General features: G+C 53.9%; 2 protein-coding genes across 18 annotated transcripts in view; one reads left to right on the top strand and one right to left on the bottom strand.

The window, feature by feature from the left end:
- Nucleotides 1-10155, bottom strand: part of UBAP2L (ubiquitin associated protein 2 like) — a 31233-nt gene extending 21078 nt beyond the window's left edge. For 6 of the 15 annotated variants that reach the window (XM_049804812.1, XM_049804815.1, XM_049804814.1 and 3 more), the window contains exons 1-8: nucleotides 10066-10155; nucleotides 5991-6120; nucleotides 5334-5411; nucleotides 4795-4929; nucleotides 2138-2306; nucleotides 1709-1804; nucleotides 926-971; nucleotides 537-649 (exon numbers count right to left, since the gene is read on the bottom strand). In XM_049804812.1, the coding sequence (XP_049660769.1) occupies nucleotides 537-649; nucleotides 926-971; nucleotides 1709-1804; nucleotides 2138-2306; nucleotides 4795-4929; nucleotides 5334-5411; nucleotides 5991-6080 (727 nt within the window). In that variant the 5' untranslated portion in view covers nucleotides 6081-6120; nucleotides 10066-10155. Of the gene's footprint in view, nucleotides 1-536; nucleotides 650-925; nucleotides 972-1708; nucleotides 1805-2137; nucleotides 2307-4794; nucleotides 4930-5333; nucleotides 5412-5990; nucleotides 6121-10030 lie in introns of all 15 variants that reach the window. The other 9 variants (XM_049804816.1, XM_049804817.1, XM_049804820.1 and 6 more) reach the window with 4 other exon arrangements.
- A 49-nt stretch (nucleotides 10156-10204) lies between these two features.
- On the top strand, nucleotides 10205-13997 carry C7H1orf43 (chromosome 7 C1orf43 homolog). 3 transcript variants are annotated; one of them, XM_049804830.1, is made up of 7 exons: nucleotides 10205-10385; nucleotides 10928-11029; nucleotides 11287-11536; nucleotides 11647-11700; nucleotides 12016-12182; nucleotides 12318-12376; nucleotides 12524-12794. In XM_049804830.1, exons 1-7 carry the CDS (start codon nucleotides 10317-10319, stop codon nucleotides 12579-12581), a joined length of 759 nt encoding a protein of 252 aa, XP_049660787.1. In that variant the 5' UTR covers nucleotides 10205-10316; the 3' UTR covers nucleotides 12582-12794. The 3 variants fall into 3 exon arrangements, with proteins under 3 accessions (XP_049660787.1, XP_049660785.1, XP_049660786.1); XM_049804828.1 differs by lacking the exon at nucleotides 12524-12794 and adding an exon at nucleotides 12801-13997 and having other exon boundaries at nucleotides 10208-10385; XM_049804829.1 differs by lacking the exon at nucleotides 12524-12794 and adding an exon at nucleotides 12801-13997 and having other exon boundaries at nucleotides 10210-10385; nucleotides 11287-11395.
- Nucleotides 13998-17193: the final 3196 nt, after the last annotated feature.

Below are 17193 nucleotides of genomic sequence, written 5' to 3'. Positions count from 1 at the left end.
TTCACGAACTGCCCAGTGAAGAAACGTTTGCTTCAACAAGGAAGCAATGAAGACTTCTTTTCAGTGAGCTTTCTGTAATAAGGTCTCATTCTACAGCAGTTTGAGCAAGATGACCATGAAAGACAAAATGCTCCCCATACCAAGAGCAAGACATCTGAACTCCAAGTGATATTCTCTGGAGGATGCACCAAATATTGAGAGAACCTGCATGTGTTTAACACGCTACAGTTTATAAAAAAGACTCTTCCAAAGAGGCAGCATGGTTTCTACTGGAAAACAAGCGGAGGCAACTGTTCCCGTGCCTCTGTTGGGCAACGGCACGCACAAGCTCAGACCAGAACAATCATCCATCTCCCAGTTTCCAATGTGGTCACCCTAACTGATGCAAAGGCACCTCCAGGTGCAAAGAAACAGGGTCACTGAAATCCATCTCTGAGCCAACAACCTACCCAGAACCTCCTCGGTGCAACTGGATGGACACAAAATCCACTTACCCTCTAAATAGAAAACAGCAAATGCGCATGAAGACCACTTACTTGTGCCATCATCCGGCTCAAAACTGCCAGTGTTGTTCCATGTGTTGTTGTTGCTATTCCCGTAGTTCTCATCCGTGCCGGCTGGCTCAGCATAGTCAGCTGGGTTGAAAGTTCTGTAAGAAATATGAGGATGGAAATTTTTACTCCCTCTCCCTAAGCATTTTCAGAGCAACTGGTTTTATTCAGACCATAACACATCTCAAAGAGTCTTGAAAGACAGTTCTCAGCAGAGGTGTGCCTGAGCGACACCAGCCATTCCAGATTTAAGCTAGCATGATGCAGTTCTGGCTTTATCAACAAAAAAGGAAAATCAGAACAAAAGTGACACAAACAGTACTATTTGTGCACAAAGACTTATTTTTGCAGTGGTTGGCACCAGTGAAACTTACCCCATGCCTTGGGCAGAAAATCTTCCCCCTCGCCTTCCAGAGCCACCTATAAAATATACACACACATGCAGTGCTGAGCATCTCTCTTGGCTCTGCATCACCAGGAAAAGAAACATTTGAACAACATATGGAGTTCTGATGCCCAGAATATGAAAGTGGTGAGGATCTTCCTGAGTTGATGGGACTTCCAGCAGCATCTTTATATGTATGGGAATGACCTCAGCTGGCTGGCAGTATAATCAACAATGCATGATTCCAGGCTCAGATGAGGTCTCCAGCTGGCACAAACCATAAGTACCAGACGCCAGGTTCTGATTTCTGCAGTGTATGCCCTCAGCAACAATTCCCGAGCAGCACAAATTTTGTGGAAAAATGAATTTCTGCCACTGAGTATTTAAAAACCAAGCCAAGCATTTGCACAGCAATGGTGCTCAGAGACCCATGTGCAAGAACAAGGAGGATCCGCATTCTGTTGCTAACAAGCAATTGGCCCACCTGCCAAATAGTCACCTTAGTTTCTTTTTAACATCCCACTTCTAAAGCCCTATTTTTTTCCAACTTCATGGATGGGATGTAAGAATGAGATACTGTTTCTAGCATGCTTAAGATGGGGAAGCAACATGTAGGTACTAAGTGCAAGCATAAGAACAGAAAAATCAAGTGCTTAATTTTCAGTTTGGCAATTCCTCCCACAAAAGAGGCTTTCAAACCTCATGGAGGAGATAGATACGCTAATGTAATTTTTCTTCTCCCACCCCCTCTGACCTCAAACCCCATGTGTACCTCGGCCTCGGCCACGTCCCCGCCTCCCTCTTTCTGTGCCTCTTCCAGAAGATCCTCCACTCTTACCACCATCTAGTCCATTCTCCTGGCCCCGAACTGAAAGACAGAACAATGCAAAGATAATTTCAAGATTCATCCTGCTTTAGGGAGGATATAAGACCAGACCTCAAACACTAAAGCACAGTGGCTGTGTGGGAGACCACACCATCAAACACTCCCATAACTTCTTTTTATTTAAGCTGATGGTATTGAGGGTATCACCCAAGGAACCACCTCAGATAGGGGAGCATCAGATCGCCACACACACAAGGATGTTTTTTCTCGAAGATGCGTCTGCCCAAGAAGCTTTACTGACAGCTTTTATGCAGCACAAAGTGCCTTGGCATGCACCATGACAGTTACAGGTGTTATTAAAGGGCAGGTCCATACACTCTCTTCCACGGCTGGCACCTCGCCCCCGCCTCGGTGGCCCGCCACGTCGTCTGCTGAAATCCCGATCCCTCTCCCGGTTTTCTTTGCTTTCTTCACTGGGTTCTGCCTGTCCACTCTCCTTCTGTCCTGAGACACCCTTCTTCTTCCCAACCATTTCCCAGGAATGCTGAAGGTTTGCAGAAGGGAAAAAAGTTAATCATAATTTGATCGATGCAAGATGCAAGTACACACATATTGAAACATGCTACAGAGAATATAGCAACGGTCTCCAGAAAAATGGTTTCCAGCCCAAATTTTTTTTTTTTTTTTTTTTTTTTTAGAAGAGTCTATCAGCCTACACACAGTACAGCTTCTTCCTTCAAGGAAAGCCTTCTTACAGCTGACTGGCATGCAGTTTGAGGTAACAGGAGATGATTTATTCTATTTCTGCAAAGATCTACTAAACCTCTTAAGTAGAGCGGGCATAATACTTACTCAAGTTCAAAGCGTGGATAAATTTACCCTGTTTAGGGGGAAAAACCCCCCTCCCATTTCATATAGGTCACTGTTTTGGGGAGCTCTCAGAATAACCCAGGTAAATGTTCCAAAGTGTCTGCAGTCAAGATTTTGGGTTAAGTTACTCTCTCAGATGCAGTGATTTAACAAAACCTCTTCCCTAAATAGCAACTCATAAGGAGAAGAGTAACATAGAATTTATCCAACAGGCAAGTTCAAGTCATCCCAAGCTCAACTAAAAACTTAAGCATGCCTCTAGCTTATTGCTGTGGGCCTGCATTGGTGTACTTTATGACAGTCTGTAGTGGTTTCATACTCTGATGCTGCACACTGTTCGAACAATTAAAAATAGTCTCAAGTCATTGACAAACACCTGAAAACATAACTGGCAGACAAGTAAACAGCTGGTTTCAGATGGCAACATGCAGGGACAGTGACCAAAAAAAAGCCTTCAAACCCAAGGCTTCTGAAGTCTCTCTCCATAGGTATCTGGCTCAGAAGGAAATTTAGGAAAACATTTGCTTTGAATACTGTAATTTTAAGCCAAGTCTAACCCAATGCTAAGATCATGCCAGCTCCTTTACTGTTTGAAATACAGTACATTATGAGTAACTAGCTCAGCAGGTGAGCTGTCTTCATCAGCATGGGAGTACCTGACCAATTAGCAAGTCTATTTCTTATCAGAAAATCCCCTTTACAGGATTGCTGCACAAGCTGAATCCAGGCCAGAAGCAGCTCCAAGACCTTTGACCAATTACAGTGCAGATGCTGCCTGTGCTCAGTGATGCAGGTACCAGCTCACAGGCCCCCCATGGCACTGCAGGCTAGAGAAGTGGCAGGCACTCAAGGGCTTTGCTCTGCCAACTCTGTTTCTGCCTCTACAAATCTTCCACAGTAGCCGTGCCTTGCCCTGCATATCTCACATTGCTGGGCGTTTCAGCTGCTCAAATAAAGGAGGTACTGCTACATAATGCAGTTTGCTGCACACTATCCTGGATGCTATTTTCATGAGCAATGTGTTTATCTAGGAAACGCAATTGTGATTACAGGGGTTTGTCATTTAACTAGAAGCCACCAGTTACAAGGGATGTGGAGGCAAATACAGTCACAGCAGAGCTTTGCCTCAGCAATGCACATTCCTATCATCCCCCTTTCTAAAAGGATTTTCCAACAGCTATTTTGTTCAGTTGTGAATGGAAAGGGCTCTCTAACGGCAAGGAAGAACGCTTATGTGCGTTGTACTGAACTTGGCTGGTGCCACAGCTAGCAAAGCACCTGACACTGGGGAGCAGCTACGTTACACAATATAGTCTGAGGTGTCCAGTTCATCCATCTACGCTCAGGGCTAATGAGAAAAAAGAATGAGCTAATACATAATATTCTGAAGTGACATTTGGAGCCTCAACTCTACAAAATGTTGAGTCAGCTTCAGCCAGACCAGGGTGCTGGGAAGACATGTTTGGTCAGTGGCAGTTTGGAAGGATCTGATATTTGTAGGCTGTTTACTGGACTGTACAGAACTTGCGTCTCTGCTGTCTGTCACAAAATGAATGACATCCCACACACGAGGTGGAAGGTCCACCTAAGCAAGTGCTCACTTGTTCTCAGAGCTGACTTTGGCTTGCCTGAGACAGGCACCTGCAGAAGTGACAGGAGTTGAGCCTAAGTCCACAGAAAACAAACAGCAAATATACCCTCAAAAATGTGACATGGACAGCGACACAAAAGCCAGTCAGCGCATCGCTGAGAAGTGAGTATTTAGGGCCAGAAACACTGCATTGCTCTAACAGAAAGAAACCACAGCTGACACATACCTGCCTTTCAACACAGGTCACTCAGCCCTCGTGGGAAAAGATAAGGTACTTTACACTCACAACAGTGTGAAAGCTTATACAGATGCCACTGTACTGTCGTCAGAGTGCTTGGAATTCAAAGGAATAGGAACTAAATGATTTATTGCACTTTCCCCTCTATTCCTTTGGGCCTGCTGGCCATGCTTGCATTCTGTGCAAGCCTACAGAGAGCAATGTTAAGAAGCCAGGACACAATCACACTCTATATGCTACTTGTGGAACTAGTCAGTCATTTTGGTTCTCGTTAGCTAGACATTACTGTATGTCTTGTCTCCAAATATGCAGTTACACTGAACTAGGCCTCACCAGAGTTACAGGACCCAATCCTACCGTGTCCGGATTGCCCTCCAGCAGCACGTTGATGGCTCTGTTAACATCTCCATTGCAATCATGCAGAGCAATCACACACTCATCCTGGTTCTTGCCTGTGATGTCAATCAGCTATAGAGAAGACAACACCACAGTCAGTGTGTTCCAAACCAAGAAGGCACCAAAATCTCTATGGATCTCTTAGGAAGCAAGCAAGTTGAATCCCAAACCAGAAGTCCTACAAAGAAGTATCAGGGTTTAGGAGTCTCCCCAGCCTTCTCAGCTTAATTATGACTCCTCAACCAGAAGTAACTGAGGCTGGGAATTTCTGAGTTACTGTTGTTTCATCACAACCCAACCTTTAACCTCCTTTTCTCAGGATAACACTGTTCCCTGCGTTCTGGGGAACAAGCCAGTCCAAGGAAATTCAGGGAGCAGCTGGCCACATTCCTTCCCCCACCCCACCCAGCATTCAGGGTACTCTCAACATCAATCTTGTCTTCCTGTCAGGGTTCATCCTCACTTTCTGCACTCACTTGTTTCACCTTCTCCTCAAAGTCAGCATCGTTGTGGTCCGAAATCATCTGTGCAAGTCGAATCTGTTCTGCAGTAGCCTAAAGAAATTGAATGTAAAGAGGGCACGCAGTTAGAGTGGTGCATTTCCAACAAACCTTCCTCCAAAGGCCATACTGCTTCCCTGAGATCTCTGGAAATGAACCAATATGATGAAGAGAAGGCGCAAACAAGGGTCAGAAAGTGGAAAGCTTCAGAGAGAAAGTCAGATAGAAGAGGAGCAAGTGAGGGGAGTCTGGAAGAAAGGGACATATTGCTGGATGGCCTCACGGCACCAGGTGAGCAACAATCACCTAAACTATATCCACTTTGAGGCAGACCTTGCCACCACCAGAACACCAGAACCCACTGCAGGTGGCTTCTCAGCCACTTGCATTCATTAAAGTGAACGGGGAATGGTCAGATGGAAGTAAAACCAAATCTCAGCCCCGGCTACTGCTTGGAGACACCGATGCAGAAATCCCACCATCAGTGGCCGCGCAATTAACCTGGCTCTGCGAGCAGCACCCTGCAGCACTCAGGAAGTTCGTTAGGCCAAGCCCAGCTGTTAGCACCGGGCCAGGCAGGAGTGCCAGGTCTCCACCTCCAAGCTAACTGGTTTCCATGGACGCTGCCCTTACCTGCGGCCGCTGCTTGTGCTGTGTCTGGCTCTGTGTCTGTGTCTGCTCCCAGTTCCCCCGGGCTCGGTTAGTGCCCACCGATGTCATCATTTACAGTATATACAAATAACAGTATTTACAAGGTAGAACTCTGTGGTGGGTCAGGGGAGAAGAGAGAACAGACTGTTAGAAACCAAAAACAAAAGGCAGCGACAAGACTGAACGATTGAATGGGCAAGGCAGCCAGCAAAGCCGTTGCAGGCCCCCACCCTCCCCACTGCTTCCCCCAAAGCCATGGCAGGCCAGTCTACCATTTCCACATGGTCCCAAGACTTGTACTTCTTGAGGTTTCTCCACCACTACCACAGCAGAATGCTCCAAACAAAACATCACGTGCATCCAGGTGGGAGCAATCAGGACACAGGAGCAGAAGTACTCTGAGTAAAGGGTTTAACGACTTGCTGCTAAAACACAAGTGTGTGAGCAAGCAAGGATTTGCCATGACCAGGGCTGTAAGAGGCTACAGCGATCAACTGGAACAAGGAATGCTTGAAAAAAGCTCTAAAGAAACTTCATTTGGAGAGCAGAACATCTCAGAGCCTCAGACACATCAGCTACTTCCCCTTCTCCCTTCTTGCCTTCAAAGCAGGGCAGGGGAAGCAAAAATACTCCACTAATAAGTGGTGCCACAGGTTTATGGGTATTGTTGTAAAAATATACCACCCTTGTGTAACTGCCCATTTTTGCTTGCTTCAATTATTCCCCAGAACTGGAAACATTAAGTTTTCTTGAACTGAGTATTCTGGATTAAAAAACTACCAAAAAAGTGAACTAGATGTCAACAAGGAATAACAGCCACTAACATTGTTGGGTAACTTCTTAAAGCAAAACCCAGCAAGAGCTCAGGCCATGGAGTGTTCAAAGGAATTGGAGTTTTATAACCTCACACTGGTCTTCAGAGGAAGAGTCCAACCCAGACGGTTAGAATACAATCAGCACTGAGGAGTTTTACCCTGTCTATCATCTCCCAGGCCCAAGGGATACCAGACATATCCCATGGCACTTGGCAGGATTTGCTACTTCCAAGAGCCTGAAATCTCAATAATTGCAAACTTCACATTTTTTTATTTCGTTAACAAGACTGCAACACCCTCCTCCAAAGCAGCAGGGTCTGCTCCAGGTGCCAGTGCTGGAGGCAGACGGTTGGAACAGGGGAAGGAGCCACATACAGAACGTAAGAGCAGGGAGGAAACCTGAGCAAGAAAATCCGACCTGCAGGACATGATCCGAAATGTTGCTTGTGAACACCAACTTGGCAGCACAGAGCAAGACCTGGCGTGCAAAGCAGGGAAAGCTCAGAAGCCGTGTTAGCAAACAGCCTGGTAACAACTGGGGAGTCTCTTGTTCAAGTCCGCAAGCAGAGTGCTCAGCTGGGGTGGGAGATCTTTCCCCAACAGCATGGAGACCCTAATGTCACCTCCACACTGTAGCTCAATGCACACGCCACCACTCCTGCTCCCATCAGCATCTAGCCTTCCTTTGTAGGCAAGTTTTCAAGTGCAATTGCTCCCGCAGCTTCCCACAAAACCTCACAAGTTTGCCCTTCGGGGCTACCCATGCCTCACAGCAACTTAAAACCACAGTTTTCCAGATATACAGTGCCAAGGTTTCTTATCCGGAAATAATCCCAAGCCACCTGTCTGGTCACCAGGACCCCCAAAGTTGCATGTGACGCTGAGCAGACTTAAGGGAGAGCACCAAGCCTGGGCTTCACCCAAGGCAGAGCAGACAAAGCCTTGTGGGCTATGCAGCCATCCCTCCCATGCTCCATGCAGGCTTCTTCCCCACAGTATTTATTTTCGCTCTCCACCACTACGTCTCTTCCAGTTCTAAGTGTTTCACGCACAAACAAGTTGTCACATTAAACCAATTTGGCAGCAGAACTGCAGGCCCAGAGGGAAGCAATCCTGCGCGTTTGCAGTAACTTAATCTGCAATTTCAATAGGATACAGTTCCAGCAGTCTGCTGCCCCAAACCTTTGTGCAGTGGCTGGGCATTGTTCAACAGCTGCCACACTCCGCTCTGCCCAGCTGCATTTCTGCCACGATTAAATCATGATTATTTTCTCTTTAACATGCAAAAAAACCACAAGAAAAACATCTATTATAGAAATATCAGCCAGGCCCTGACCCTGCTGAGACCATTGGGTAAGCGGGTGTCCCCATGCAACACTCCACATGCTACATTGAGGGAAGATGACTTGGCTGCTGCTAATTTACTCCTCAGTCGTGTAACTTCAGTACAGCTCATGGGCAACATTTAACTGCAAATCTTGGTTATCCCGACACTTGAACTGGCCCCGCACAGAAGTGATGATAATATGAGTTTACCAGTTCAAAACAATCTTCATCAAAAGCGTTTTAGGTGCTTGTTTGTTTTTTTTTTTAAAAGCAAACCCATATATATTCACCATGAGGGATGCAATAAAAAAGGGCAACTCCAGCCAAAGCAAATCAGTGGCTGATCTACACCAGAGAAACAGCATTAAACTGGACCAGCACTTACATTTCAGAACAACAGAAAAGCGATGCATTCATACAAGATTTAGAGAAAAGAAACAGCTTCACAGCTACACTTTACATCTTTTCTTCAAAGAAGCTGCAAGTAAATGTGACACACTGCATTTACCCCTTTTTCTTTTCAGGCTACACTGCTACTCACCTTCCATACCTAGAAAGGAGAAAACCTCAGATACACGAAACGTGAAGTCTCCAGAAAAAGAGGTGATACAAAAACATAACAAACTGTTCTTTTTATTAAAAATTTCAGGTAAGTTACAGTTTTAGAACAAGGATCTGTTGGTCACATCCGCTATCCCCAGCTATGCCAGACCTGCTGGCTGATGCTGGGCAAGTCCCGGCACATCCCAGCCTCAGTTTCCCTTGTCCGTCAATACAGAAAATTGGCATTTCCATCCCCCTCCAACACAGCTTAATTAACATGTGCAAAAGACTCCAAAGCTCCAAAGGAAAGGACCACAGAGGGCAAAGCATTTGGAAAGGTTTTCCTGCAACATGGGGCGGAACAAGCACCCGAAGGAGCACGACGGGGGGGGGGGGCTGGTTTATCAGCGTTATGAGTTTTCCTCTGGGGTGAACCCATCGCGGCTGCAAACCGAATAACTCCCGTGCACGCAGAGTACGAGATTTTGGGGCGATGCCCCCGCATATGCTATCAGAGGCCCTAGTTAGGCATCGATGTGCAGGGCTTTATCGGGAAGAGTACCCCAAACCGGCATGGAGGCAAACGCCGTGCACGGCACCTCGAGCGGGCCACACGCTCATGGGCCGGGGCTGCTCCAGGGCCACCGAACCGGCATCGCCCGGGAGCTTCAGGAGGGCGGCAGAGGCCCGCCCCGCACCGAGGGGCTGCCGCCGGCAACGACCCCCAAGGCGCTGCCGAAGAAAAGGTGCCGGAGGCGGACCCGGTCGCACGCGAACAGCCCCGAGAGCACGACGGTAGCGGGGCAGTGCGGCCCCCATTGTTACCGCCGGCAGCGGCGGGGCCGGGCGGGCCCCGGGAACACGCCAGGGCCGGAACCGCCCGGTCCAGCGGCCCAGCAGGCCCGGCGGCCCAACCCACGGCACACAATGGGGGCGAACAGCCGGAGGGAACCGGAGCGGGGCGGAGAGCACCCGCGGCGCCAGGCGGGAGCCCCCACGGCGGCGCGGCGCCAGGCCGGGCCCGCACCCGGGAGGCGGGCAAGCGCGGGCCGCTTCCGCCCTCATGGCCGCGGCCGCCATTCCTCTCCCTCCTCCTCCTCCGCCAGCCTCCAGCTCTGTCCGCCCGCCCGCCCTCACCTGCGGCCGCGCGCTACGACAGTCCCCGGCTGCGGCCTGGCCCACTAGGCCGCGCGGGGCCCGGCGGCGAGGCGCGGCGGCCACCCCGAGAGCGGCGCGACGGCACCGGGAGGGCGGTAGCTAGGCCGGGAGGGCCGAGGGGCGCGCGGTAGAGGGGGGGGGTGGGGGGTGGCGGGATTTAAAGGGGCCGCGCGCAGTTACCGGAGCCGCCGCCGCCTCCGCGCAGCCAACTTTACCTGGGTCTCACCACACTGACAACTACCAGCGGCGCCCGCCCCCATCACGTGAAGAGGGCGCGGGGGCAGGGCCAGCCTGGCTTCACCCACGTGACGAGCGCGGGGGGTGGGGAGGGGCGCTCTCTTGGCAGCCTGCGCGTGTGACGCGAGGCGCCGCGTCACGTGAGAGTGCCTTCGCTCTCTGTCACGTGGCGGGGGCGCGGAGCGGCTTCGGTGGCCGCCATGTTGTGCGCCCCCGGGCCGGGCAGGGGATGGCGGGGTCCGGCAGCAACTGGCTCTCCGGGGTCAACGTGGTGCTGGTGATGGCCTACGGCAGCTTGGTGAGTCGGGCGGGCGCGGGGCGGCCCGGGGGGACGGGCCTGATGTGTCCGTGGGGCCCGGGCGCCCGTGGAACCGGGCCCGGGGTGTCTGTGGGGCTCCCGTGGGGCCGGGGCTCCTGTGAGGCCGATCCTGGGGTGTCCGTGCGGCCCCTGTGAGGCCGGACCCGAGGTGTCCGTAAAGCTCTGGTGGGACATGTCGGTGGGGAACTGCCGTCCAGCTGGACTCGGGGCCTTCACGGGGCTGGGCCGGAGTGCCCGTGGGGTCCTGGCATCTGTGGGGCAGGGAGAGGACGTGAGTAGGAGCCTCTGTGGAGGCTGGGCTGTTTGTGGGGCCGCCCCGGGTGTTCATGGGGCTCCTGATGGGCTGAACAGGGACCCCTGTGCTTGCCGGTTTAGAGAGGGTCTGTGCGGCCCTGTGGTTGCTTGGCCTGGAGTGTCCGCAGAGTTGGGAATAGGATTCAGTGGGGCTGACCCCAGGCTGGCTGTGAGACCCCCTGGGGTGCAGGTCAACATGCTTGACCCCCGTCCTTGCTGTGGTCCAGGTCTTCGTGCTGCTGTTCATCTTTGTGAAACGCCAGATCATGCGCTTCGCCATGAAGTCCCGCCGTGGCCCCCATGTGCCTGTCGGACAGCATGCGCCCAAGGTGGGTGCACGCAACCCTGCGGTGGGGATGTGCCCTCCCTCCCCTGTGCCCATGGACCCATCTGTACCTGGAGGGGCAGGCAGGGTCTGCTTCAAAATCGGATGTTTCCAGGAGCTGCCACCTCAGTGTGGTGACAGATGGTTGGAGAGGGAGCAAGTTTATTTCAGAGGGGCCCCAGGACTTGGCTGTTATCATGCTTGCAATCCCACAAACAAAGTGAGTGCTCTGTAAACAGGTTTTTTTTTCCTGCTGTGCAGGACTTAAAGGAAGAAATCGACATTAGACTGTCGAGGGTGCAAGACATCAAGTACGAGCCCTGGCTGTTAGCTGAGGACGACAGCAGGCTTCTGCAGCTGGAGACACAAGGTACCCTCTCTTGCTGCATGTCAGTCGGAGGCCACCGGAATCACCGTCCAGTGCTTGTCCTGCTACAGCAGGTCGTTCCCCTGCGGCCAAGTTGTGTCTCTGGCCTCTCTTGTTGGCTGTCCCATTGCAATGTCGTGTTTGGTGAGCCGACATGAGATGGTGTCTCTGTACTCTGCTCCTATCTGCTTTCCCCACCTCCCTCCTGCTGCCAAGTTTTGCAGAGCTTTCAGTCTGGGTTTTCTCTTTGCCAGGATGCTATAATTACCTCTACAGGATGAAGGCGCTGGATGCGATCAGAACATCTGGTAAGGGCGCTCAGGGCAGGAGTGGGAGGGATAGACTGGAGATAGACCGTGCGTGGAGGAAGTAAGGGTGTGGCACATTGGCCAGCAGTCTCATGATAGGGCTCAAGGTCCTCATTTGGGAATAGCAGTCATGTATCCCATCCAAGGTTAGCAGCCTGAGGGTCGGCTTTACTTACGTGTTGGGAGCAGTCAGCAAATGGAGGCAGCAGATGTGGGAAGTTTAATTAGCCACCAACTTCTGACATTGTCTGTGTGTGAACACAAGTATTTTTACCTGCGCTTCAGCTGGTTATTTTGTGCCTTTTTATTTTCCAGAAATCCCATTTCATGCAGAGGGCCGGTACCCGAAGTCTTTAATAGGGAAGAACTTCTGTGCCTACCTGCTGGAACTGCGGAATTCCAGCACCTCATTCAAAGGCATCCGCAAAGCCTTGATTGACACCTTGCTGGATGGGTATGAGAGTGCCCGCTACGGCACTGGGGTAAGTGCTGGCGCTGCATTGCCTGGCCTCTGCAGCAGCACAGGGGGCTGTTGCTGCGCTCCAGTCTGACGGCTGGATTGAGGTCACGCTGTAACCTCATCTGGGTTATCCACGGTCTTTTCGGTTTGTGTCCAGGCCTTTGGGAAACCGGAATATCTGAAGTACCAGGATGCTCTGAACGAGCTGGCAAACTTGTAAGTGTTACTGCCTGGGTGTGTAGCTGGGGTGCGGTGGTAGCTTCTTGGGCTCCAGCAGCCCACAGTGGAGGTGTGAACAGAGACGGGTTTTGGGGCAAAACCCAGCCTCAGACATGGGCTGTTTATGCCTGTCCATCCTTCCAGGTTTACTTACTCTTTGCAGCCCATCCGTTATAGCATTTTTGGGTTTGTTACTTGGTGACAGTCCACGTTCCTGCTTGCACTGGCCTCTTTGAGCCAGGGACCTCATGCGGGCTCCAGGCCTGGCACCCACAGAAGTGCCAGCCTTGGTTTTCAAAACCACAGTGAGCGCCGTCATCCTGAGGGCAGATCTGCCTTATGTCAGCCACATGAATGAAATGGTCAAGCGGCTCCTCTGGGAAGGGCAGCAGCTGTGATGGTGCCTCTCCTCTCCCTGCAGGACCAAGGCCCGGGGAGGCAGCAGCCAGTGGCAGCACCAGTCAGCAGCGAAGGACCTCACCCTCTCCCCCGAAGTCTCCAACCCCGCCACCATCCAGGTCACCTACCTGCCTTCCAACCAGAAGAGCAAACGTGCCAAACACTTCCTGGAGCTGAAGAGCTTCAAGGACAACTACAACACGCTGGAGAGCACCCTGTGAGCTGTGCAGGGAGCACTGCTCCAGGGACCTGCCACGAGCAGAGCCCCTTGCTGGGTGCGGCTGGTGTCCTGGGCAGGTTTTGGCCGCAGTTCGCCAAGCAGGCAGCATTGGGAGGAAGTAGCTGCGCTCTCGGGTCTCCCTTTTGCACGATGTTGGAGATCGTCGCTCAGTGGAGGCTCCGTCCCATTTGGCTGGTGGAGCTTGGCCCTTGCCAGGAGCCTGTTTTAAAGCAGCACGTCTGTCTGCTGAACCTGGAGGAGATCGGCCCGTGCAGTCTTCTCTGCAGCAGGCCTGGGACACGCTTCAGGCTTGAGGCTTTGAATCTGGCAACAGAGCCCTGTCCCTGTGAATAAACTGATCAGCTTTAGCTTATTTATAAAAGACATGGATCCCAGCCAGCGCTCTCATCCACCTATCCTCTTTCCCTGGGATGGCCAGCAGGGGCTGATAGTGTTTGTCTGTTCTGCCTGTGTGGGTCTTGGGCTCTGAAGCTGCTCGTCTTTCTTTCCAAAGGGTGAATGCTCTTCTCCCCATGGCACCATCGCTGCCTGCTGCTCTCAGCCAGGTGTGCCCAGCCTGCCTGTGTGCCCAGACCATGCACCAGGGTGCCTGGATGGAGTGTAAATAGTTTGGTGGCCAGTTCTTAGCCACTGTGGCTGAGGTGCCTCTTTGGGCTGTAGTTTCTATTCTTTCTCCTGCAACTGGGCATTTGGGGACGTCTCGGGCAGACAAATACCAGCTTTGAACGTCCTGTCTGTCCTGCCAAGGGGGTGTTTCCTCCCACTCTCACCAGCGCCTCGTGTGCCAGCGGCTGCCAAGCCCCCGGGGGCAAAAGTTCGCACCCCCAACTTGACGTCTGTGTCCTGCCAGGCCAATGGCACTGCCCGCTGCTCACTAGTCACCGTAGCGTGTACCATGTGGGATGGGGAGCCCTGCGCCTCGCCTAGGCCTCTGCACTCTTTTTAATTGCTGTTTAATAAAATGACAGTTAACCCCAAGCAGGATGCATGCTGTTGGCCTCTGACAGCAGGGAACCCTTCCCTGCCAGATCCAGGGCTGTGTCTGTCCCTGTGCTGCTGCCATGGTAACGGGGATACTGTTAACGACATGGCTGGTGCAGGGGGTGGCTGTGGGGTCCCTGCGGAACTGGCCATGGCAGTGGCAAGCAGCCCAACCCCCTTGCTCCAGCGGGAGAAGGTGGGATGGGGCAGGGGCTGGGAAGGTGGCTGTTCTGGGGCTCCTGGGAGCAGTTGGGGACAACACCCCCCTTGTGCGGGTTAAACCGTTGACCCCCAAACGTGTTGCTTTGGTTGCAGGTCCTGGCAAAGGGGAGTGCCTGTGGAAGGCTGCTAGAGAGGTAGAGCTGGCAAAGGGAGCTCCAGGGTCTGAACCCCCTGTGCTGGGGGGCAGCAGGCGAGGGGGAGCCCTCACATGGGTTGAGCTGGGGCTCAGCCCTGTGGGTGGGCTGGGGTGGGGCAGCAGGCGCTGCTGATCCCCCAGTGCCCTGTCCTGACCACCCCATGTCCCCACAGCTGTGGGCAGGTGGCTGGGGGACACCCGCAGTGCTGGGAGAGGATCTGGGCCAAGGCCTGCAGGGCGCTGCAGCAGAGCATGGAGTCGGAGCTGCGCCTCGCTGTCCAGGAGCAGACGATGGTGAGGCCACATATGGGTTGGGCACAGCTGGGTGCACTGAGCCCTGTGCTGTCAGCGTCGGGTGCCCTCCTCATCCTGTTCCAGTACCACAGCCTGGGGGACGATGTCTCTCAGTGCTGGCAAGCCACAGGGATGGGGTATTCAGCACCAGCTCATGTGCCCAGCAGGTCCGCCGAGTCGCCCTGCACTGGCTCCTCCAGGATGAGCACCAGCAGCAAGAGCAGGAGCTGCACCAGCTTGGGAAAGCCTTCTACATGAAACGGCTGTGAGTGCCTGACCTGGTGGGCTCAGCATAGGCCAGGCATCGCCCAGCTTCCTGGCCAAGAATAAAACATGTTGAGCAAGACAGGATCTGTGTCTGCTGCATGCAAGGACATGGGACAGCCCTGGGCAGAGGTGGAGGGAAGATGCAGCCCAGCACAATCCCTGCAGCTGGGATCTGGCAACGTTGCCCACAAACCTACACGTGCCAGATGCTGCACATGCGGTCCCGGCCATGGCCACACCAGGAGATGGCAGCATGGCCAGTGTGCCTCCACTAGCCCTGAATGCTCCGTGGCTGTGTCCTGCCTATGCCATGCTGGTGTTGGCTACACGCTCCTGTCTCCTGTAGCACGGTCTCCTGCACGGTGCTGTGCGGCACAACTCTGCAGCAGCAGGAGAGGAGCCCAGCTGGGCTGGGTGCGACACTCGCTGGCCCCACAACTCTGCAGCAGCAGGAGAGGAGCCCAGCTGGGCTGGGTGCGACACTCGCTGGCCCCACTCACCATCTGGGCACCCCTGAACCACTGTCGGCTCCCCGACTTGGGGCCATGTCCCCCGCCTCCCATCCCTGCTGCCTGTGCCTGACCTTGGTGTCTCCCAGCCCCAGGGCCCATCAGTGCCTGTCCTGGGTCTGCTTATTGACAGGGCTGGGGGCCGCCAGGCCGGCACCCCCTGCCCACGGCCCTTCATTAGCTCGGCTGTCAGGTTGCATCACATCAGCCACCACTGCATTCATGTTCCCACCCAGCTCCTGGCACTGTGCTGCTGCCACGTGTGTCCCTGCCATCCCTGCTGCCACCCTCCCCATGTGGCCCTGCCGCCCCGCTGCCACCCCCATGGAGCTGGAGCCCCTGGTCACCCAGCCCAGGCAGGCAGCAGGACAGGGTCTCTGCCCCCATCCTCCTGTGGCACTCAGGGCTCTGGCTGCCCCGTGTCCTGCCACACTGGTCCCTCAAAGTTTGGGCCCCTGCAGAGCCCCCAGTGCCGTTCCCAATGTCGGCGCGTCCCGCTGCAGCAAATCACTGGCATGGTGTGGGGAGACGCATGCCCCCAGCACCTCAAGACCCCATGTGCCCTCATGGCTGGATGCTGCCAGCCAGGTCCCAAAGGCCACCGCAGAGCAGGTCAGGGGTCCTGCCTTTTTCACCCACCTGTGCCTCCACATGAGGGATGGGTCAGGGTGACAGGCGATTGCCTCCTCTGGCTGCCTCGCGGAGGGAATGCTCCTGTGGACACAGGGTCCCAAGGGCTCCCCAAAGTGAGGGGACAGGGACACAGGAGGAGGGGACATGGGGCATAGCCCTGCCGGGGCTTGTCCTTGGGCAGGGTCATGCACAGCCCCTCAGTGGCACAGAGCCCACTGGGATGGGGCCGGCTCCCCGGTATTGATGACCCTGCTAATGATGGTGGAGTGTGACCGGGGGCAGGAACAGGCGGCGCAGGGCCATCGACCCATATCGACCAGCAGCGCTCAGCGGCAAGGGCGCGGGGGTCCGCCGAGGGGCAGGGGGATGTCGATGGGTGGTAATTAATGGGAATGAGGCCATGTGCACAGGGCCGGGGCGCTCGCTGGCCACGTCCCCCCGCCGGGTGCAGCTGAACGCAGTTATAAACGGTGGCTGAGCGGCCCCTGAGCCAGACCGCTGAGGAGCCCCCCAAGACAGCCCAGGTAAGGCAGTGATGGATGTAGGCTCCCCTTGGCCCTGGGTGGGTAGTGCTGCCTGCTGTGCCGTGCCATGCCATGACGTGCCAGTCCATGCCATGCTGTGCCATGGCCTGCCATGGCCTGCCATGCCATGCCATGCCATGCGACTGTGCCTGCTCTGCTCTGCTCCAGCTTTGTCCCCGCTGCAGGATGCCTCCTGCTTGGGCACCGGATACCAGAGCATCCCAGTGTTGATTCGGCTGCCCAGGCAGCCTCCAGACGATGAGGCGAGGCCACGGTGCTGCCGGCATGGTGCCCTGGGGAGTCCTGCTCAGGCAAATAGCGAGGAGTTAATCCACCTCCAGCTCTCGACCTCTCCTTCTCTCCTTCTCTTGCAGGAAGCTGAGCCCTGCATCCTGTCTGCCTTCGCCTGCCCCTGCCTCTGTCTGATATGTTTGATATTAGGTTGTTTTATTGGAAAACCAACTAAATATCAAACATATTCTTACAGCGCCAGGGACACCCAGCGCTGACCCGGCAAGATGCTGCCTGCTACCTCCTGCGGGCGGGGGGAGCACAGAGGGTCCGTGCCCCTTCCTGCACTCCCTGCCTGCCCTCTCGCTGCTGCAGTA

Source organism: Accipiter gentilis, chromosome 7 (assembly GCF_929443795.1).
Source record: "Accipiter gentilis chromosome 7, bAccGen1.1, whole genome shotgun sequence".
Lineage (NCBI taxonomy): Eukaryota > Metazoa > Chordata > Aves > Accipitriformes > Accipitridae > Astur > Astur gentilis.
This window is presented reverse-complemented; position numbering and strand designations above follow the sequence as displayed.

Excerpts from the sequence above, each read along its gene's own strand:
- C7H1orf43 (XM_049804828.1), top strand. The coding sequence starts at position 10,317 with ATGGCGGGGTCCGGCAGCAACTGGCTCTCCGGGGTCAACGTGGTGCTG. Across the intron at positions 12,183-12,317 it reads GTGCCCGCTACGGCACTGGG|GCCTTTGGGAAACCGGAATA; the intron begins GTAAGTGCTGGC and ends GTTTGTGTCCAG. Across the intron at positions 12,377-12,800 it reads CTGAACGAGCTGGCAAACTT|GACCAAGGCCCGGGGAGGCA; the intron begins GTAAGTGTTACT and ends CTCTCCCTGCAG.